Below are 21,536 nucleotides of genomic sequence, written 5' to 3' on the forward strand. Positions count from 1 at the left end.
CTTGTCCAATTCAGTGCTGTCTGCTTTCCCCTTCTCTATAGTATTCTTCTCTTCATCTGTTGTATTCGACCATCATTCAACCCATCCATCACCCGTCTGTACAACCCGCGGCCAAGATGGGAGACAAGACAGCAGCCCGCACCCCGGCAAAGACGCCGTCTACAGCTAAGAAACAGGGACAGGCGCCGTCAACGGGCAAGCAGCAGAGCATTCTCGGCTTCTTTTCTAAGACACCAGCAAGCAGTGCCAATGCTCCCAATTCTTCGCCCTCGGTCAAGCCGACACCTTCCCTCAAGAAAGCCAGCTCCTCGCAATGCCTCCAAGAGACAACCAAGTCCAACTCTGCGCGACGACCACCTGATGCTACACCTGTCCCCAGCAGTGACGCCCCTGAGCCGACCAGCTCTCAGGAAAACAGAGACGTTAGCACTGCCAAGGCATGTGTTTTTCTTTTTTCCTATGCTCTTTCGCACTTCGTGTTGCTGACAATATGTCCCACAGGTGTCGAAATCGAGGACGACCATGAGGGACACCACGACGCTGCCCAGCAGCCCTTCCCGAAAGGTCAAAAAAGCCGTCAACTATGCCGAATCATCCGACGAAGAAGACGAGGAGTTCATCGCCTCATTGACATCTCGGAAGAGCCGACAGCGCCGCCCGCGTGCGGCGGTCATCGACGAGGATGATGAGGACACGTACGAGGCAGGCGCCAATGAAATTGAAGAGGAGGACGGTATGCTGGAACTATCTATCCCATTTTCTGGATCAAGGCGCTAATATGGTACAGATGAAATGGAAGACTTTGTAGTCTCGGACGACTCAGATGCTCCATCCAGATCGAAGAAGAGGAAACGGCCGGCTGCCAAAACCTCTGCGCCACGGAAGAAGACCACTAACCCATCGCCGCCTCGTTCAGCTGCCCCAGACCTGGACGGTGACGAGCCAATGGAAGACGTCCCCCCGTCGACGTCCACCGCACAGAAGTGGAAATACGACCCTGACAGCATCGATCATGACGAGCCACAGGAGACGGTCGTCAAGGCCACTCCAGCTGCGAAGAAGCCGTCGTCAACACCCAAACCGAAACCGAAAGCGCACACTCAGGAACCCGAGAAGAGATATCCCTGGCTGGCCAACATCCTGGATGGCAACAAAAAGCCACCAACCGACCCAGAGTTTGATCCCACGTCCATCTACATCCCACCGGCAGCGGAGAAGCAGTTCTCTGCCTTTGAGAAGCAGTACTGGGACATCAAGAAGAATCTCTGGGATACCGTCGTGTTCTTCAAAAAGGGCAAGTTCTACGAGCTGTACGAAAATGATGCAACCATTGGTCACCAGTTGTTTGATCTGAAGATGACAGACCGCGTCAACATGCGCATGGTGGGTGTCCCTGAGAGCTCACTCGATATGTGGGTCAACCAGTTCGTCGCGAAAGGCTTCAAGGTCGCTCGTGTGGACCAGATGGAGTCCGCGCTTGGCAAGGAGATGCGCGAGCGTGACGCAAAGGCCAAGAAGGCGGACAAGATCATCCGACGTGAGCTTGCTTGCATCTTGACTGCCGGCACCCTGGTGGACGGCAGCATGCTCCAGGATGATATGGCCACATACTGCGCAGCCATCAAGGAGTCTGTTGTGGATGGCAAGCCTTGCTTTGGCATTGCGTTTGTGGATGCCGCCACTGGTCAGTTTTTAATTTCCGAGTTTGAGGATGATGTCGACCTCACTAAGTTCGAGACCTTTGTTGCCCAGACATGCCCTCGGGAACTGGTGCTGGAAAAGTCGCGGCTGTCCACCAAGGCCCTCCGCATCCTCAAGAACAACACTGCACCTACCACCATCTGGAACTATCTCAAACCCGACACCGAGTTTTGGGATGCTGAGACGTCGAGGCGGGAACTGGAGTGCAACGGTTACTTCTCCAACGCTGATAACCAGGAGGAAGTCTGGCCGGAGAAGCTCGAGAAGGTCAAGGAGAAGGACCTCTTGATGTCGGCTCTTGGCGGGCTAGTTCATTACCTGCGCTTCCTCAAGCTCGAACGGAGCTTGCTCTCGCAAGGGAACTTTGAACCATACAATCCAATCCACCGCAATGGCACGCTCATTTTGGACGGCCAGACCCTCATCAACCTCGAGATCTTCTCCAACACGGCCAACGGTGGCGTGGAAGGAACGCTTTTTAACCTCCTCAACAGGTGTATTACGCCGTTTGGGAAGCGTCTCTTCCGGCAGTGGGTCTGCCACCCGCTCTGCAACATCCAGAAGATCAACGAACGTCTTGATGCGGTGGACATGCTCAGCAACGACAAGAGTGCGCTTGCCGAGTTCTCGTCCCACATGAGTAAGATGCCCGACCTGGAGCGATTGATCTCGCGCATCCACGCCGGCTCCTGCAGACCTGAAGACTTTGTCCGTGTTCTCGAGGGCTTTGAGCAGATTGACTACACCATGAACTTCCTTGGCGCTTTTGGGGGTGGCAATGGGCTGGTGGACCGGCTCATTTCTTGCATGCCCGATCTCAAAGAGCCCCTTGGTTACTGGGAGACGGCCTTTGACAGGAAGAAGGCTCGCGACAGCAAGGTTCTCATCCCCGAGCGGGGGATCGAGGAGGATTATGACAACAGCGAGGACGAGCTGAACCGCATCAAGGAAGAGTTGGCTCAGCTGCTCGAGAAGCAAAAGACGGCCTTGAAGTGCAGGCAACTCAAGTTCACCGACGTCGGCAAGGAGGTGTACCAGATTGAAGTGCCCAAGTCGACCAAGGTGCCTTCGAGTTGGCGCCAGATGTCAGCTACGGCCGCTGTCAAGCGGTACTACTTCCGAGAGCTGGAAAGCCTTGTCCGTGAGCTCCAGGAAACCGAGGAGACGCACTCCCAGATCGTCAAGGAGGTCGCGTCAAGGTTCTTTAAGAAATTTGACGTTGATTACGAGGTGTGGTTGCAGGCCATTCGCATCATCTCGCAGCTGGACTGCCTGATGAGCTTGGCCAAGTCGTCTCTTGCCCTCGGCCTTCCCAGTTGCCGTCCGGAGTTTGTTGATGACGAGCGGAGCGTCTTGCACTTTGAGGAGCTCCGTCACCCGTGCATGATCAACAGGGTGGATGACTTTATTCCCAACGATGTCCACCTCGGCGGCGAGCAGGCCAAGATTAACCTTCTTACTGGTGCCAACGCGGCTGGAAAGTCGACTGTTCTTCGAATGGTGAGTTCGTTGCTCAATATTCTTCTCTGCTCGACAGCTAACATTTTCCAGACTTGTACTGCCGTCATCATGGCCCAGATTGGCTGTTACGTCCCGGCTGTGTCGGCCAAGTTGACTCCTGTCGACCGTATCATGTCTCGTCTCGGCGCCAACGACAATATTTTTGCCGCCCAAAGCACCTTCTTTGTTGAGCTGTCCGAAACCAAGAAGATTCTGGCCGAGGCTACGTCCCGCTCCCTTGTTATTCTTGACGAGCTCGGACGTGGCACCTCTTCGTATGATGGCCTGGCTGTCGCCCAAGCTGTTCTTCACCATGTGGCATCCCACATTGGTTGTGTTGGGTTCTTTGCTACCCACTACCACAGCCTGGCAACCGAGTTTGAGAACCACCCTGAGATCCGGGCGCGGAGGATGCAGATTCACGTCGACGGTGGGAACCGGCGAGTGACGTTCTTGTACAAACTGGAGGACGGTGTTGCAGAGGGATCGTTTGGTATGCACTGTGCTGCCATGTGCGGTATTCCCAACAAGGTCATCGAGGAGGCCGAGGTGGCGGCCAAGGAGTGGGAGCACACCAGCCGGTTGAAGGAAAGCTTGGAGAGGGCCAAGACGGGGTGTTACATCCCTCTCGGAGTGCTGAGCGATGTGGCAAGCTTGCTCAGGGTTGGTGGTGAGGCAGAAGTGCAGGAGCGGGGGGTGGAGGTGCTGTTGCGAGCCATTGAGGCGCTCTGAGTCTGTCTTTTGTTTGGGGAATGGGGGACTGTCCGGTATTGCATGGGATTGTTTGATGGGTAAAAGGGACATGTTTATGGCAGGGCAAAGCATGGGTACATCTGAAGAGAATAAGGGTAATATGAGGTTGTACAGTACACAGTAATATCGTCTATGTAAACGCATATCGTCGTCGGGTTTCGGGTGTCTCGGATTTATGGTGCACTGCTTATGCAAGCTGTTGTGCTAGCGACTGTGCCCCCCCCCACCCCCACACCATCTTGATCCATTTTATGGGACGCTATCGGATTATTGAATCCCAAACGGTTGTGCCCAGCAGTTTTGAGCACATTTTTGATAGTGTTTAACTGCTTGTTCCTGGGATCTATAGGCGCTCACAAGGCTATTATTGTCCATCATTTTGACAGGTGTCCCACCTTCCTTTTCGGACAGAGCCTGACACGACTACCGCGCCTAGGTTGCCGTCCCCGAGTCCGGTCGCCGCTGACTGACTGACGGGATCTTTGGCTGCCTAACCCCCCGGCCGATCCCGCGGTCCTGCGCCACCTTTCTCTCCCTCTCTCTCTCTCTCTCTCACCATTTGTCTCTTACAACTTCGGCTTGTTTCTTTCTTGGGCGTCAATCACCATGAGTTATTAATCGCCCAGGTACATACACAAAAGACAGACGCGGTGGTCTCTATGCTACAAGGTACCGGATCATCAGGCGCGGCCGGCGATTCCTCAAAATGGCCTCCCTCACGCTCGCGTTACTGCTTGCCCTCTTCGCCCTCCTCACCTCTGCCGACCCTTCGGTACCCACACAAAACACCCAGTTTTGCAACTTTGGGCACCCCACCGGGCATGCCGATTTCTGCTTTGGTCTGTCGGTGAAAAATCACTCAAGTCCAAAGCCAAATCACGACTTTCACAAGGATTTTCACGTCAGCTTATCGATCCGCCGATCGGGGAAGCTAGGGTGGACGGCTGTTGGGACGGGGCCGACGATGGCGGGGTCGGTGATGGTTGTTGTTTACGGGGATCCGGGGAGGGGAAGGCCGACGGTTAGTGTCAGGAGTGTGGATGGGCATCACCTGCCCGGGACTATTGATCATCAGGGTGTCGATGGGGAGGTGAAAGGGGAGTGGGAGGGGGTTGAACAAGGGGGGGTGGTGAGGGTGATGAGGGCGGAGTGGGTTCTTTTGGGTGGGGGAAAGGAAGGGAGACATGATGATGAGATGGAGGAATGGGAAAAGCCGGACGGGCCAGCGACGCATGCCGCACGGGTGGAGGTTGTTTGTGAGAAGTGCGATACTTTTGGGAGTGTGCAGGGCTGGGGTGGTGGGGGAACAGGGGGGAGTATGCCGTGGATTTGGGCTTGGAATGATCATCAGGATTTCGAACATGATGGGGACGGGTTTGAGGTTGGGGCGAAATTGAAGATGCATAGGCATCGTGAGGGGAGTGGGGGGTTTGGGAGGTTTTGGGTTGATATGCGGAGGGCTGCTCTTGAGGGAGGGAGACATGAGTGGGATTTTGAGGAAAAGGAAGGGAACAGGAGGGTGGGGACGAGTGATGGGCCGATTGGGTTCGGGGCTTGGTTTGATTTTGTGGTGAGGGTTTGGTCGTTGGCGAAGATTCATGGGGTGGTGATGGGGGTGGGGTTTTTGGGGTTGTTCCCGTTGGGGTTGGTGATGATCAGGATGAATAGTGGGAAGGGGAGGCCGTTTAAGAGGCATTGGAGGGTGCAGGTTTTGGCCACGACGGTTGCGGTCGTTGGGGCGATGATTGGAGGACGGTTGTCAAAGTGGCATATGCCAAAAACATCACATCAGTGGTTGGGGGTGGGCATTGTGGTAGGGTTAGTTGTGCAGAGTGTTTTGGGGTGGAGGCACCATGTTGACTTTGTGAGGATCAAGAGACGGACGTGGATTTCTCACGGGCATATCTGGCTGGGGAGGTTTTTGGTTGCTGGGGGGTTGGTGAATGTGGTTTTGGGCATGTTGTTGTCTGGCAAGGGTGCAGGGTCGGTTTGGTTGGTCGTCGCGGTGGGAGTGTTGGAGGCGGCTGGGTTGGGCTACTGGCTTTGGAGGGCTGAGAGGCAGAGGAAGCAGGCTGCTGGTGAGGGGGAGGATGGGACGGAGGCTTTGGCTTTGATGCCGAGGAGTAGCGATGGAGGGGAGAATTATTTTGCATTGGATGAGAGCGAAGAGGAAAGCTCGGATGAGGGTGAGGATGGCAAGATGTCGGATGAGGAGTCATTGCGGAAGAGATCAGTGGACTCAGCGACTTCGGTGAAGAAGAGTTTGGCGGCAACGAAGGACTAAGGTCACTTCCAGGTCCTTTACCGTTTATTAACAAAGCAGACAATACAAGCATGTATGCATTTGTATGATGGGGACCATCGCTTTCTTGATCGCAACCCTTTTCATTATTTGGCTCGAACTGCAAGCCAAGTGATTCACAAGGCTGTTCTTATCAGCATCACCAGTGCACGACGTGTTCTTGCAGGCGGCCATCATGCAGAGCGAGTCACACAAAGGTCTCGGCAGGTTGCGACACTGACAGCTCAGGTACACCATGCACTGATGATAGCTGCCGAGAACAAAGGCTCACCTAAAAGGCATCAGTCAGTACAACATCGATATGAATATTGGCATCGACCAAATCCATTATGGCAATGATCAACACTTTTTGCCACCAAGACTTTCGTCTAGACCTGACCGGACTCTTGGGTCTCCCAAAAGTGCCGCAGCTGACATCTGCCATCCCACCATCTTTCGACATGACGCTAGCGAAAGGCTTTCAGCCTCATCCTTGGGCAACTGCACTTCTTATTCGCCAAGGCCCTGGTTCACCGCACTTGGGGATCCCTTTTTCGGAATTCTTTGGATTCGAGACGGGCCTGAGGGCAAGCCACGCATGATGGAATCGTGTGGTTGTGGTGGGAAAGGCTGGGTGATGGGGGCCACATTGGTACGGTAGTGATGCGGCTGGGGATATGGGATGCTGTGAGTTGTTGGACTTGGAGGATAGGAACTTGAAAGAGGTTATAAGATGATGGTCGACGTTGTTGCCCCGCGCAGGAGGATTTGCCTTCTGGCGCATACCCGATCGTTAATGGGTAAGCCTTCGGGTGGGAAAGATGCGCTTTCAACATCAAGTTGTGCCGCTGGTCGCGACGGCAGCGGGCTGGCTGGGTCGGGTTGAAGGGTCACCTATTGGAAGTCAAAATGGAATTGCGACGGTAGCGCTACCAGAAACGAGTCCAGTCGGTTACGGAATACTTCGATATGCCTCACCGGACCTTCGACGAAGCTTGCTAGGGGAGGAGGGAGGCGTGCCAGGTGGGCTTAGCAAGAGACAGTGTGCTGGTCAGCTTATTTGCACCGCGTGGATCAATGTCTGCTGCCCGCTTGGAACGACATGCTGCAGCGCGACGAGTTGCTGTCTGGCTGGGTATGGTTGCTATAGTGGGTATTGTCTGAAGGATACGGTGTAAGTTCGAGGCTCATATCTTTCTCCCGACGGTCAGTGCTAGGTGACGGTGCTGACAGAGTATTGTTAACTGAAAAAGATACACATTGACAGTCACCAGGACTGTGTGGACTACCCGATACTCAACTTACACCGACTACGAAACATCCTATTCCACTTATGTGAGCCTCAAATACGATTACACCACAGTCACAGTTCGATCGAAGAACGGAGTGGCAACATCTACAGAATGGACGACGGTCACTCGAGAAGCAGCGAAACGACGACAACTGATAGCTCCAACACCAACAAGCACGCATGACGTTGGCCACACTCCGTCGCCGACCAAGCCACCAAGATTGGAAGACCTTGGCGCTGGAACGATGGAGTCATCACCAAACCATCTTGGACTTGTCAGACGCGTTCTCGAACGAGCCGGCGTGGTAGAAAAGAGGGCCTCAACGGCGTGGATAACGGTGTGGCCAACCTGGACGACAACATTCTGGTATTATCGCACGTCCTGGTACTACAGCTATGTGACCAGTGTCAGATACAGCACCATCACCAGCACACAGATCATCTTTGATGGGGCTAGTTCCACAACGACGGTTCGGTCCACCACCACAGTCTTCACCCAAAAGCCACCGCCAGCTCAGACACCACCTCCCAACAACCCCCCCGCGGCAGATCCCCCTCCGGCAAATAACACCCCCGCCCCCCCGCCAGCCGACGAACCCGCGCCTACCAAACCCCCCGAGACAGTCACTTTGACTCAATCCCCGCCCGACAATGGAGGTGCCGGCGGCGGCGGCGGTGGTGATGATACGAACAACACCCCCCCGCCAGCACCAGACACAACACCCGTCTCAGTAACAGTCTTCGTCACACCATCAGACATCGTCCTCCCCACTGACTCGTCCGCCACCCTCAACCTCAAAACCTCCACCTCGGCATGAACAGTCTTTATCATCGCCACAACCGAAACCCCGTCCCCGGCTCCACCTGCCAGCGGTACGCTGCCTCAAGGAACGGTGATAGGGATAGGTGTTGGCTCGGCCTTAGGGGGTATCGCCCTCATTGCCGCGTTGGTGTTCTTCTTCCTCCGCTACCGAAGAAAGAACCCCCCTCCCTCGACCGATGACTCGACCGTGGGCCGCAACTCCCAAACGGCGGCCATTTCTGGCGGTAGAGCGGGTGGGGGAGCGGGTGGGGGAGCACACGACAGCACGTTATACGGCGTTTTCGGAAGAAAAGAAATTGATTCCAGGTCTCCAAGCGTGATCGTCAGTTCGCCCGTCGCCGGTTCACCCTCCCCCGGGAACCTCACCGGGGCCGGGACGGTCAGTTCCATGTCGCCTCCACCACCGGAGCGACAGCAAAGAGGGGGGAGTTATGTCTCTGAACTTGAACAAAATGCGGGACGGAGGACACCCGGGATGGGGGAGCTGCATGAGACGACGAGGGGGTCGGAACTTTATGATACGGGGTATGGTGGCTATGGATGGAAGCCGCCGCAGGAGTTGCCTGCGAGGAGGTTCTCGCCTGGACTGCAGGAGATGCCTGAGGAGCCTGGGCATTATGCGGGCATGGGGCAGGATAGGCCTGTGCCGTATAGGCAGTATGATGGGGCTGTTGTGCCGGATTTGAGTGTTGGGCCGACGCCGCAGATGAGGGGGGTGAGGGGGGAGGATCCGTATGGGTTGGGGGATGTGCCTTATCCGAGCGCGGAGTTGTTGGCTAGGGGGTACGGGGCTGGGCCTGGGGGTGGGCAGGGGCAGAGGCAGGGGCAGGGGCAGGGTTGGGGGGAGGGTGATGGGATGGAGTAGGGGGTTTTGGATCAATTGTCAAAACTGAGGGTTTGTGGTTCTGTAATGTATGTGGTCAGGGGCTGGAATAGGGGGTGGGATTTGGCTGGGCAACCAAAGGGTGGAGAGGGCTAGCGTGGCATCTTATCCTGATGATCTTATCTTTATGATCTTATCCTGGGAATTTTATTCAATGCTGATCTTATCTTAAAGATCTTGTCCTGAGGTTTTTATTCGATGCGGATCTTATCGTAAAGATCTCATCATACCTGGCGCTGTTCTCGATACGGGTGGCTTCTCAATCCATGTGCACAACGTGATGCCCTGTCTACACCCACGTCTGTGTATTTGTAGCTCCGGTTGGTCTGTTATAGTGCGGGGTAAATTCAATTGAATCTCTGTTTTCTTTGTTTGTTGTTTTCGCGTCGTGCTCCGATGGTTTTAAATGAAACATCAAGCCCATGGTTGGGCGCCCGTCGACCGGTACCTTGCCAGCAAACGCCCAGCGCCGAGTATATTTTGAGGGCCTTTTAAGTTCTTGTAGATTCAATCGTGGAAGCTTTCTCCACTTCCCCAAACTTTCCCCTGGCATCCGGGACGGCATCAAACGTTGCCATCATCACCAGGCAGAGGCGGGAAGACCAGCCAAACGGAGACATATCTCCACGCCAGCCTTTCCGTATCAGCAGGTAAGTTGATGGGTTTTTTTGAGAGTTGCTTGGATCAAAGCTAATATTGGTTCGTGTAGGTCGCGCCAGGCTTCAACATGTATGAATGCGGGAATTGCTATCGCCGCTTCCCCAGCGGCTGGCGCGCCCGTAACCAGCACTGCGAGGTCACCGGCCACAGCATTCCCGATTTGAGTGCTTCACTTGCGACGAGTACTTCAACGACAACTGGGACCGCTCTGAGCACATGTGGAACTACCGCCATCTTCCCGACGAATACTACGAATGCGAGAAATGCATCGAGGTTTTTGAGACCCAGTCCGAGGCCACCAGACATGAGGTTGAGCGCCATCACTATTGCAACGTCTGCGACCGCACCTTCGACAATCTCAACACATCCACCCAGCGACTCGCCTCTGATCTCGGACTGCCAGCGCCTGGCGAACAATCTTTCTGGGAATGGCACCTTCAAGTACAGCAGCTTTGGCAGGCACAAGACGCTTGCTCAGTATGGATCTTAGTAAGTCTTTACGGTGTTTCGAGGTATGAGGATGGATACGTACGGGTTGACTGACTGGCATGGTGGATAAAACAGCGCGTTTGGCGTTGAGGCGGATGAGTACTGGATTAATAGCATTACGCATATTGGTGATCAGGATATTGTGGAGCCGGAATACGGGAGTGGATGTGTATTACTAGGCGTTGCTGGACCCGGGAACCTAAATAGAATAATATAATATTGAAGGTTATAGGTTGACGGTCCACGGTCCCGAGAGTTATATATACGGAGGAACTAGATAGCTTGAGGATAGTTCCGCAGCATGCAATTACAAGTCACATTCGTTGGTATCAAGACTATTGTGACTGAGACAGTTTAGCTGCACCGAACCAATTGCCTAGAAGCACATTCAACTGAGTATCCCTTTCAGAGGTTCTGGATCGGGGTTCGTCACAATGTTGTCCGAGTCATTAGCACGAGGCTATCCCCATTTGGTCCAGGGGGAGAAGGGAACTTCAACGACAAGCGCCAACCCTAACCCCTGTGATGGATTCTGTGTTGTTTGTTTACCTTGGTCTCCTTTAGGCACTCATCTATCGTCCCATGTGTCTGGTTCTCGGGTTTCAAGAGCCGGAAATACCGGTACAACCCAGGTACAAAAGGCCCATCAGCTCTTCACCCAAACAAAGTACCCCTCCCTCTCTCGATCGAGACCTTCTTCCCCGCACCAACCTCCAACGGCCCCCTCACCTGAGGACCAGTACCTATGCAATTCAAGCTAACGCAACGGCAATAAATCAACAGCCCGGGTATCACAGCTGACCTGCATGGTCCCGCATTTGTACACGATGCCGAGTCCCAAGAAAGCGTGGCCACCGATTTGCTCCCTGCATGCTGGACGCCATGTACGTAAGTGAGGTGCAGGACATTGTAGATGGTCGATGTGACGGTGGGGTAAGCGAGCATAAGAACGACTTACCTCCCCTACGATGAACCTCCACCAAGAAGAACACCCCTCAACTTTGAACACGCCAGGCCCTCACCATGACTGACGACAACCCCCGCCCCTTCAAGAAAGTACATCACCCTCCCCAACACCCTCATCCCGTAACCATGGGTCTGACAGCCCTCCCAAGGTCCTCATAGTAGGCGCCGGCCCCTCAGGCCTCCTCCTCGCCCTCCTCCTAGCAAAGCACTCCATCCCCGTCAAAGTCCTCGAGTCCGCCTCCCAGCTCGACCAGCAACCCCGTGCAGCCCATTACGGCACCCCCGCCATCCCCGAGTTCATCCGCGCCGGCATCATCGACCAGCTCCGCGCCAACGGCCTCATCCTCTCGACCATGTGCTGGCGCGATCCTGACAGCCACGAGATCATCGCCGGGTTTGACGCCTCCAAAGTCCTCAGTGATGTCGACGGCCAAGACCTGAGAACACACTGCTATGTCCTGCAGGATTTGGACGAGCTGATGCTGAAGGAGGTGAGGAAGTACGGTGGGGAGGTGGAGTTTGATGCCGAGGTTGTCGGGGTTGGTCAGGATGAGGATGGCGAGGTTGGGGGAAGGGCGTGGGTGGAGGTGAAGAGGAAGGGGGGGGAGGTGGAGAGGGAGGAGGCGGATTATGTGGTTGGTTGTGATGGGGCGAATAGTATTGTCAGGAGGAGCTTGTTCGGGGATCAGTTTCCTGGGTTTACTTGGGACGCGCAGATTATCGCTACTAATGTTTGTTTACTCTCTCATTGTTGTTGTTTTGGGCGTGGCTGGGGCTGACATGAAAATAACAGACGTTTTACGACTTTGAGGGAAAGTTTGGGTGGCATGATGCGAATTTCATCGTTCACCCGGAGAACTTCTTTGTAAGCGCCCCTTTGCTGGCAAGGAAAAAGGATCAGGATAGGTGCTAATAACTGCAAGATGGCCGCCCGCATCACAAAAGACAACATGTACCGCATCACCTACGGCGAAACACCCGGCCTGACCCGAGAAGAGTACATCGCCCGTCAACCCATGAAATTCCAACAGATGCTCCCCGGCCACCCCAAGCCAGACGAGTACAAGATTGTCAATATTTCACCTTACAAAATGCACCAACGATGTGCCCCCAAATTCCGCGTTGGTCGCATCCTCCTAGCAGCAGACGCAGCCCATCTGTGTAACCCATGGGGAGGGCTGGGCATAACAGGTGGCTTTGTCGATGTTGGTGGCCTGTTTGACTGTCTTGTGGGGATATGGGAAAACAAGGCCGGTGAGGATATTCTGGAGCTGTACTCTGAGAAGAGGATTGAGAAGTGGCAAACTGTTATCAACCCCATTTCACAAGAGAACTTCAGGCGAGTGTCTGATAAGGATCCGAGGACGAGATTTGAGAGGGACGAGTTTATGCAGCTGTTGAAGAAGGGGGAGACGGATGATGTTTTGTTGAAGGATTTGCTTCTCGGATTCATGGAGGTCAGGTACGACTTTACGCAGCATTATAAGGTCAGGTGATGCTTGCGGGTAGGACTGGGTCATGAGCCACCCTGGATGGGAGGATGCAAAGGAGGCAGGACAAGGTAGCCTTGAAAGCTTCAGTGTGATAAGGAACCTATACGGACTGTAGCTTAGTACCACATGTGTGTATGCAGTCCACTCCTGCACTATGGACTTGCTCTCTGCCCTTCCTCCGATCTTTATCAAAGGTGTGAGGTCTGGTGAAGTGGACAATGAACTGCATACTTAGAAGAGATTTCATGTGAATGTGTGATGGTGGGAGTATGGGGATGTAGGGATGTCCCAAATATTGATCAAGTATTGATCAGTATTGATGCTCGCAAGGCTGCATCGTTCTAGCCTTTCAATAGACCTTGCCCCTGCGGAAAAGCAAGGTTCATAAACACCTTGCATGAGGTCTCCGGCCGTGGTGGAGAAGGGAATTTGAACCGCTCCAATGGAGCGTTGACCACGAATACTACCCTAGTTGACATCAACGCATTGCAGATCCACTGGTAGTGACTTGGGTGTCGAGGTGATATAGAGGCTCTGATAACTCCCGCAAGGTGCCGGCGAGTAAATCAAAGACGCGCGTCCGTCCAGGAATTGTTCTCCACAAAGCTTTCTGAGGACTCCTCCTCACCCAGCGTCAGCGGCAATCCCCTGGCAAAATAAAACATGGTGTCGTCTTGGATTCGTTCAAAGGCACCTAACGAAGGTGACTGCCTCATTCTCGTTTATATCTTTATATCCGGTGCCTGGCTTCCCAGGCACAACATCAATGTGTAAAGACTTGAAGATTCAAAAGAGTAGGAAGGAGAGTTTGGGTAGATTTAGGATAGGTCGACATAATGTCACAAGGCGATGGTTGTGTTGACGTAACAGCATGTTGTATTGGCAGGATCACTAGTATCAAAGGGGAGAGCCGCTCGTGGTGGGGCGTAAGCAGTACTAAATACGAGTGTGCCTATTCCGACTGGCGAGCAGGCAGCTATTTGGTTGTGATGTAACCGACTGGCTCTAGATCACTAGAAGGATTCGAATACTCCATAGCACTAGGTTCATTCAGCGAGCGCTGTCAGGCTGTACGTAAACGAACGTTGAATCCAGGCTAGGATGCAAATACAAGGCTAAGGAAGTCCGATGTGTAGTCCGAGAATGGTCGCTCCAGCCTTGTTGGCTCTGAAAGATATGTCTAGGTAGGTAGGTATAAAGTCTCTTCTTCTGCTCCTTTTCAGACTGGATATCTCACCACCAAGCCTCTCACAGACCAGCTCTTTACTAGGACTTCAGCCATCTCAGCCTATTCCATTCCACTCGTCGAAGATGCATTTCTCTCAGATCATCCAGTTCACCCTCGTCCTGGCCGGACTGGCCTGCGCCGCTCCTCAGTCCAACCCTCTCCTCGAGACCGTCATGCTCTCCAACGGTGAGACCACCGTGGCCGTCCAGGTCGAGGCGATGTCCCCTGCCAGCACCGGCTCCCATATCGGCGGCGAGATCCTCGCCCGCGGCCAGCTCGTCTCCCGCCAGGACTCGATCAACTGCAAGGGCAGCAGCTTGTGCAGCAACAGGCAAGGTTTCAAGGACAGCTGCACCACGGCCAAGAACAAGATCGAGGACACCACGTACGCGAGTGGTGGCGCGTAAGTCCGCCTCTAGCCCTTTTCTTCCTTTTATTCCTCCTCCCGACGGCTGGTACCTAACACAGTCGGCACAAACAGTAAGAGCGGCACGTGCAGTGGAAACTGCGGCATATTTGTTCAGGGCAAGGATTGCATCGCGACCGGGGCTGTTATGAGGAACGCCTACAACGCGATCCGCAACAACGGATGCCAGGCTTGCGGGTCAGCCCACTGTAAGTCACAACGTCAATCCCGACAGTTTCAAACGTGCGCTTTGGTTCCTAACATGACGGTGTTGCACAGGGAACAATGGTTGCTACATCACCATCAACTATATCACCGGTTGCTGATTGGCCCTCTTTCAGCCTGACACCGGACAGGTTCTTTCGTGATGGCCGTGACTTTGACAGAATCAAGAAAGCAGGCTGGTGTTTGCTGAGAGCTGTGATGAATATGGGATTCCGTTGTGAATCAGAGATCGGGTAAACGGATGGTGAGGAACGAAGAATGTGGGGGTTGAGAAATAGAAAAAGAGATTGCGTGGGCAGGTACATAGTCTGGACCCGTTCGTAAATATACATCATATATCTCTGGCTTCCTTATAGCACCTATCTGGTAAACCAGGTGCTTAGCTAATGTGTAAGAGTGGGATGGGCTTGCTCCTCGGGCTACCTATCTCTAGATAGACAGGTGAGCTCAAGGTACTGGTGTGTCAGGAAAAAGCATTATTTGGCATTAACTAGAACTAAAGTAAGAAAAGGAACAACGGGATCAGTTTGTCGGAAAAGAAAAAGCACAGCCGTTTTTTGTCATCATTCGTCCATCCTCGTCCTCATCGCTTCCAGCTTTCTTCCCTTTCTTCTTTTTGTTGGAGCCGCCTTTCCTCCCCTCGCTCTTCTTTCCCTTTGTATCTTTGCACTTTTTGCCAGTCTTGCTGCCCTAGCCACCCTTTTTCTTCACTTTCCTCTTGTCCTGCTCATCTGGCTCCTCTTCATCGCTGTCCTCCTCAGTCTCTGTCTGATCCTTACTTTCGGCTTCCTCAGAGTCATCGGCCTCACTCTCGTCAGAATCGAAGTAGTCCTTGTTCTTCTTTATCTTTCTCATGGAGTTGTCCTCTCCAGCCTGTTCCCGCTTCGTCAAACCCCCTTGTTGCTTTAAGGTATGCGTTGAACTCAATTGTCACATTTGGCACGATTTCGAAGCAACGCTTGGTCAACACTGACCTTGGATCCTGGCCATCGCTGGTTTGTTTGCGCTTGGCTTTGAACTCAGCGAGTGCCATGACAGTCTGGAAAGCATTCCTGATCTGGCGCCCGTTCCAGCGGAGCGTCTTCCATTGCTCGTTAGCCCATTCGACTATTCTGCCTTGCTGATCCTTGTACTCAAACGGCGGGAGGTTGTGCTCCTGACGGCCCTCGTTGGTCTTCTCAAGGCGTTCGAAGTTGTGCCTGAAGATTTCGATGGTCTGGTCGCTTCTGGGAGTCGGATGGCAGAGTGTCAGATGAAGCCGAGAACGAAAGGCGTCATCAATCGCTCCGAGCCGGTTAGGGGCGAGAAAACGAATCCCAGAGCAGCACTCGAGGATTCGCAGAAAAGACAGAGACTAGGCCGTTACCGTTTGACATCTCGTTGCTGCTTTTTTTTTTAAGTTGTGAGTCGCCTTTTCAGCTACCAAGGGAAGGCCAAGGCAAAACTTACCTCCCGTCTGGCAAGAAACACGTCCGCTTCCATCAAGGAGAAGGACACAACCCCATTTGTGGGCAAGCCTGAAGTGGTCCTCCATGTTCCTCTCAACATCCTTAGGATTGTATCCAATGTCGCCTGTCGCTAGTCAGAATCAGATATGGATTTGGCATGTTGGACACATACCGCATGTGATGGGATAGAGCGGCTTCTTTGTGTGAGCAGCAACGTACTCTAGCTCTAGCGTTAGGTCCTCGATCCACAGACGTTGAGATGAATGGAGAGTGTTTTGCCTACCAGCCGTGGATGTTTTTCCAACCCCAGGGATACCGTGTAGAAGAAGTATGCTGCAGCCTTTGCCTGGAAGGCAACGTTATGTGTAAGCTTTCACAATGTTTCAAGACGGATTGAAAGCCATTAACCGGTGTACGACTTTCCCACTCACCTTTTCCAGGCACCGCGTCCATTTCCGGTGGCTGGATGACCATCTGGCTTGTAAGTCGCATGCGTTTCAACCATGGCCTGCACCACTTTCCGATGGCCTGGGGGTAGAACAAGGTCATCCCAGCCGTAGTTGTGCTCAACCTGGCTTAGCTTCGATAGCTCTAGTAAAGCTGCAAGGGAAAAGGTTTTAGTGAGCACGCCCATATTCTCCTCAACAAACCAAACGGCATAGGTAAGTGGGAAACACATACCCTACCCCATTTTCGATTTCTTAGAGAAAAGCCAGGCACCGTCCCGGGTAGCAAATGGAGCATTTTTGGTCTCAAATGGTCATTCACGAAGCTGTTTTGAGACTCGGCCAGCAAACTCCCGAGTCCCCTTCTTATAGTTGGGTCCCCCTCCACGGCTATTGCCATGGTGTATGGACCGAAGGAATACCCCTCGTTGACGTGTGCGCGACACCACCTATTTGCCGCAACTTGGCGCGCCGGTAATACAAGCTTCGTCCGGGTCTGTCATGCTGTACCTCGCCATTTCCCTAGACTCTGTTGGCTTCGTAAATGTTGGTAGCTGCATGCCTGTTCTTTCCCAGGACTGTTTGTCCTCGAAGGAGGCCATCCTCGCATCGATAATAACAGGGCTATCGATCTGTGGAAGAATGCGTAGTCGGATGTTAGAATTATAATGTTTGAGAAGACGAGAAGACTCAAAGAGCCACAAAGATGGGATACCTATCTTACCTCGTCGCGGCTTGGTCCCACCGTAAGGCCCTGGTGCTGCATGTGTGTTACACTTGTAGCATCGACGAACCTCTCGCCCCGAATATCAAGCTTCTTCTTGTCAAAATAACTCATGGGATAAGCTTCCAGGCTGCGGATGTCCATTTCGCCTTCGAATGGTTTGATTACGAACAAATCATCAACACAGCCATACTCATGGCCGTTGAAATCCAAATGAGAGCAATGAACAACCAAGTCCGTCATAACCCTCGGACTTTCAACAACGGTCTGGATCCTGCAGGTCGTTGCGAGGTCGATGATGTGGTAACATAATCCTGCTCTGTGAAATCGGTGGACTTCAAGGTACTGAAAACCACTACCAGACTTAACGTGGACGTCGTCTTCGGGCACGGGCAAGGGGCTCTCGGCAAAGGTACCGGGCACCCATCGAATCGCACGTCGGTACGAGCCTCCCTGGCCAGATGTACGTTCCAACTTTCTGCATCATCTTGTTCTTGTTCCGATAGGTCAAAGAAATGAACTGTCAGTTGCATATCTTGTGCCTTGCGCCGTTCTGGTACAGTGTGCGTTGGTTGAGATGGGCGTTTCAAATTCCAGATTACTTAAAGATTCCCCAACATCAATGGCGCTGATCGGTGGTGCGGGGGGGCAACGGCACGTGTGCTGGGTTGCGAAACCTGGCCCTGGATTCGCCGTCAGAGTCGTCCTCAGATTCATTACTCAGTTCGTGTAGGCTACCATCGTCAGATGGTTGGTGTGTAGGGTCCTGGCCATCCTCAAGTACTCTGGAGCTGTTCTCCGTCGCTTCACAGGGGGGTATGTCTGCCTCGTCCCTGGAATCGCGTTGTCGTTCCTCGGTCTCAAGCGATCCAACCAACCTGTCGATCTCCTATTTAGGGCCTAACATGCAACCAGGAGATAGTGTGCACAGTTGATAGGGGGAAGGAAACCTGAGGTGATATCCAGTTACCATGCTTGATGCTATTTAGAAGGTCCATTGCAGGCTGAATACATCTGGTTTCCTCAACTATGAGGTTAGAGAAGTACACAGCAGGGATAACCGGCAGCTTCCATCTCAACTGGAGGAATAAAGACGGCTTGAATAACTGAAATGAAAAGTCGAACCAGCGCTCACTTGCATGCAAAGTGGTACGACAGAGGCAGCACCTTGGCACGACGTGGACAACGCACTGGCAGTGCCTCGTCGAGTACGACTCCAGGTCAAGGGAAGCCTGGGGGTTTGTTTAACATTTGGAATACATGGTTGGTGGAAAAATATGGACGCGAGAGCTGTGTTCCTCAAATTTGAGTGTCGCGGTTGAGACGAATCCAGAAACTGGACCACCTGGAAGCTCATGTTCTCATAGATTCGGGCTCTTGCAGGGCATGAGCGCTCAAGTTCAACTCGAGCATGTCACATAAAGCTGCAGAGGAAGTGAGACCTTGTAGTACAGTGAGTTAGTTGGTAACGAGGGGAGAAATGCCTCCCCCCAAAGAACAGAAAGCGAACCCGTTTCAGGTTCTTGAAGCCAGCCGCCTCCCCCGCCCAAACAGAACACTAAATCTGCACCCTCGAGCATGTTGTCCTTGACCCCTTTGGTGCTTTCATCTCGGGAGGCTTCGCTGTGATATTGGCTGTGAGCAGATCCACCTCCAGCGAAAGCAACCTCTGCTAACGAGTGGGAAATTAGGCAGTTGAGAAACATGTCAAAGAAAGAGAGACTATCCAAAACTTTGTCGCCAATATTCCCGAGACATTGAACAGCATCCAACGGCTTTCTGACATCTGTGCAGAGACCGAAAGCTTTCATGTTGAAATGAATGGCGTGCTGGTGTCCATCTTTGGGGTGTTGGAGAGTATTGTCGAGAAGCTGACAGATACATGGACCTGTAAGTGTTCAACCGAGGACAATATTCCGCACCTCTGGGTTCTGTCGATCCCAGCCCTCCTTCCAAATGGTACCACACCCCCTTCGATATGCAATTCCCTCCCTCTGCTCAACCCACAAAACATTGTAAAAATGGAACTCCTCCAGCTCACGAGTTTCCTCGTTCAGTCCCCATTCCGGCAGGTATATCTCCTTGAGCCACTTCGACCTCTTGTAGTATGCCTTCCCTTCCGATATCACGATACACTCACACAGCGCATCCTTTTCCAAAACCGGATCCTCCCTCGTGAAAGGAACCTTCAACCTGCCCACTATTTTCCCAGAACTATCCAAAAAATGGTAGTTCACAAACGGCGCCACCTCTTCTTCCCAGGCAACCCTGACCAGCTTGCTGGTCTCTTCCTTCTCAGGCTGCATCCGAAAAGAAGCCACCGACACACTCCCATGAAGAAGCCAACCCAACTTCTCCTTCTCCACCGTAAGCCCGCCTGTATCAATCGTCGGCACATCAAAGAACTTCAAATCCAACCCCCCAACACCCCCTTGCTTGAACATCCGAGCGAGATGCGGAGTGAGGTTGACAAAGCTGATCGGCTCATCAGCAGGAGCATGATACCACCTGACCACCGGAGTCAGCTCGATCGAAGGGTTGTTCCCAAAAGTGTGATCGCTCAAGTTGTTCGCCACGTTCCCCTGGAACGAAGCCCACGACCAGCTAGGAAACATCAGCTCCCTGCTCCCCGGCGCGACAAGCCTCGGTTTTGACCCCGCCTGAGGCTCCCACAACATGGCCACGTCGAAGAACATCTTTGGCATCCCGTGCAGAAAACCACCATCATAAGTCCGGCTGAGGACATCCAGAATTCCAGAAAAGGCCCGAAGACCATCTGCTTGGTACGTCATCCTCCTCCGTTGATACTGCCTCACCAACCCCTCGAAATAGCGAAAGTCGGGCCTCTTGGGGGTCTTGAGCTCAAACGTGAAGTGCCTATCAAACGCCAGATGCGCCGGCCTTTTCTTCTCCGTCCTCCATGTCTCATCAACCACCATCCCATCCGGCTCCGCGGCGACCCCTTCAACCCAGACGGAGCACTTGCACTGCCAGATCACGCTCCCCCTAAAAAAAACGAGCGACCTCCTCGACAGCAACCGTTCTTGGAACGTCCAAGCTCTGTTATGCCACGTGGTGAAATACCTCGCCTCCTCTGTCTCCGGCCCCGGACGCATCCGGCACTCGGGGGAAAACTCCAGGATTGGAAGCTCCGGAAAGGGGCGGGAAGAGCCCACGCCATGGAGACCAGTGTTTGCATCGGCTCCGTCAGCGGCAATGATGGTGAACTGGGAGTTTGCGTAGATGGAGGCCATGGAGGCGATTTGCTGGGATTTGTTGGCCTCGTCGTCTTGGATGATGCAGAGTCTATCCACCCAGAGGTAGCGCTCGCCCATGTCACGCGTGACCTTGATGGCGTCTTGGATTGTCAGTGGGAGCCGGGGGAGGATCTCTGGGGAAGCGAGAGAGCTTGGGAGCTGGAGGGTTGAAAAGTTGGAGATGCGGGTTTCGAGGATGTCAGGGAGGACGCCCCAGACGTAGCTGAGGGTGGTGTATTTTGGGGGGGTGCCGGGGAATTGGACGAGGCGGTGCTCGTCGACGTCGATTAGGATCATGTCTGTGACGGGCGGTTGAGTGGGGGTGGGTCGGCAGTCTTCATGGTGCTGTTCGCAGTATTCCGGCCATCGCTTGAGGGAGCTGATGTCGATTGTGTCTGCGTCGATGATCTTGTAGTGTACCGAGGTTGGAGCAAGTTCTGATGAGGGAAGCAGCTCGAGGTGATAGGCTGAGTGGTCCCAACAACCACATCCGGTTCGAAAGAAGAATCGCTTTTGGGGAAAGCAATCGAGTCGCATAGGACAGGTCAGTTGGAGGGGCGAGTTTGGAGCTAGACGAGCGAAGGAGTCGAGGGTGTATTTGCAGGTGGCACATTTTGGATCGAAACTTGCGGCGAGTCTGATGATGTTCTCACCGACTGCTTCTCCTCGAATGGTCTTGAGAATGGCCTCTGAAAAGAAGGCGCAAGTCTTGCAGCCAACAGCCGGATGCTCGCTTGAGGCCATTGTGAACGATGAGCCCAAGGCATGTGGCTTGGAGAAGAGGACGAGCTTTGAACTTGGCACCAGGCTCTCGGGTCCCGGGGGCTTTTCTGTCAATCCGCAGAAGCCATAGCCATAGCCATCGGGCAAAGCGGGGCTTTTCACTAGTTTGTGCGGCTGAGCATGGCTTCACTCCAGGGTGGTATTGCCGGCGTGAAACGCTCCGGAGGGAAACAGCTGCT

At 53.5% G+C, this 21,536-nt stretch overlaps 10 protein-coding genes across 10 annotated transcripts; 5 read left to right on the forward strand and 5 right to left on the reverse strand.

Moving 5' to 3' along the window:
• Nucleotides 1-116: 116 nt before the first annotated feature.
• Nucleotides 117-3,933, forward strand: MSH6 (DNA mismatch repair protein msh6; the record flags this gene model as incomplete). Its single annotated transcript, XM_062912974.1, has 4 exons — nt 117-443; nt 502-733; nt 788-3,201; nt 3,253-3,933. 4 exons carry the CDS (start codon nt 117-119, stop codon nt 3,931-3,933), a joined length of 3,654 nt encoding a protein of 1,217 aa, XP_062764212.1.
• Nucleotides 3,934-4,660: 727 nt separating this feature from the next.
• QC763_503890 (uncharacterized protein) lies at nt 4,661-6,238 on the forward strand (the record flags this gene model as incomplete). Its single annotated transcript, XM_062912975.1, has 2 exons — nt 4,661-5,044; nt 5,150-6,238. 2 exons carry the CDS (start codon nt 4,661-4,663, stop codon nt 6,236-6,238), a joined length of 1,473 nt encoding a protein of 490 aa, XP_062764213.1.
• An 818-nt stretch (nt 6,239-7,056) lies between these two features.
• Nucleotides 7,057-9,214, forward strand: QC763_503895 (uncharacterized protein; the record flags this gene model as incomplete). Its single annotated transcript, XM_062912976.1, is given in 4 exon segments — nt 7,057-7,409; nt 7,510-8,257; nt 8,265-8,304; nt 8,349-9,214. Coding segments are annotated over 4 exon segments (2,007 nt in total).
• Nucleotides 9,215-9,572: 358 nt separating this feature from the next.
• Nucleotides 9,573-13,412, forward strand: QC763_0084050 (uncharacterized protein). The gene is made up of 8 exons (XM_062906167.1): nt 9,573-9,882; nt 9,942-10,381; nt 10,457-10,548; nt 11,179-11,269; nt 11,487-12,078; nt 12,141-12,212; nt 12,271-12,968; nt 13,199-13,412. Exons 1-7 carry the CDS (start codon nt 9,655-9,657, stop codon nt 12,841-12,843), a joined length of 2,088 nt encoding a protein of 695 aa, XP_062764215.1. The 5' UTR covers nt 9,573-9,654; the 3' UTR covers nt 12,844-12,968; nt 13,199-13,412.
• Nucleotides 13,413-13,726: 314 nt separating this feature from the next.
• On the forward strand, nt 13,727-15,044 carry QC763_503912 (uncharacterized protein). The gene is made up of 3 exons (XM_062912977.1): nt 13,727-14,471; nt 14,550-14,683; nt 14,754-15,044. The coding sequence occupies exons 1-3, from the start codon at nt 14,152-14,154 to the stop codon at nt 14,798-14,800; spliced, it is 501 nt and encodes a 166-aa protein (XP_062764216.1). The 5' UTR covers nt 13,727-14,151; the 3' UTR covers nt 14,801-15,044.
• Nucleotides 15,045-15,221: 177 nt separating this feature from the next.
• Nucleotides 15,222-16,993, reverse strand: QC763_503915 (uncharacterized protein; the record flags this gene model as incomplete). Its single annotated transcript, XM_062912978.1, has 5 exons — nt 15,222-15,389; nt 15,411-15,602; nt 15,634-15,925; nt 16,579-16,727; nt 16,829-16,993. The coding sequence occupies 5 exons, from the start codon at nt 16,991-16,993 to the stop codon at nt 15,222-15,224; spliced, it is 966 nt and encodes a 321-aa protein (XP_062764217.1).
• Nucleotides 16,994-17,042: 49 nt separating this feature from the next.
• QC763_0084080 (uncharacterized protein) lies at nt 17,043-17,560 on the reverse strand (the record flags this gene model as incomplete). The annotated part of the gene is made up of 2 exons (XM_062906168.1): nt 17,043-17,225; nt 17,318-17,560. The coding sequence occupies 2 exons, from the start codon at nt 17,558-17,560 to the stop codon at nt 17,043-17,045; spliced, it is 426 nt and encodes a 141-aa protein (XP_062764218.1).
• A 477-nt stretch (nt 17,561-18,037) lies between these two features.
• On the reverse strand, nt 18,038-18,315 carry QC763_0084090 (uncharacterized protein; the record flags this gene model as incomplete). Its single annotated transcript, XM_062906169.1, has 2 exons — nt 18,038-18,195; nt 18,288-18,315. 2 exons carry the CDS (start codon nt 18,313-18,315, stop codon nt 18,038-18,040), a joined length of 186 nt encoding a protein of 61 aa, XP_062764219.1.
• A 355-nt stretch (nt 18,316-18,670) lies between these two features.
• On the reverse strand, nt 18,671-19,128 carry QC763_0084100 (uncharacterized protein; the record flags this gene model as incomplete). The annotated part of the gene is made up of 2 exons (XM_062906170.1): nt 18,671-18,741; nt 18,828-19,128. The coding sequence occupies 2 exons, from the start codon at nt 19,126-19,128 to the stop codon at nt 18,671-18,673; spliced, it is 372 nt and encodes a 123-aa protein (XP_062764220.1).
• Nucleotides 19,129-19,215: 87 nt separating this feature from the next.
• QC763_503920 (uncharacterized protein) lies at nt 19,216-21,318 on the reverse strand (the record flags this gene model as incomplete). The annotated part of the gene is made up of 1 exon (XM_062912979.1): nt 19,216-21,318. One exon carries the CDS (start codon nt 21,316-21,318, stop codon nt 19,216-19,218), a length of 2,103 nt encoding a protein of 700 aa, XP_062764221.1.
• Nucleotides 21,319-21,536: the final 218 nt, after the last annotated feature.

Source organism: Podospora pseudopauciseta (assembly GCF_035222475.1).
Source record: "Podospora pseudopauciseta strain CBS 411.78 chromosome 5 map unlocalized CBS411.78m_5.2, whole genome shotgun sequence".
Lineage (NCBI taxonomy): Eukaryota > Fungi > Ascomycota > Sordariomycetes > Sordariales > Podosporaceae > Podospora > Podospora pseudopauciseta.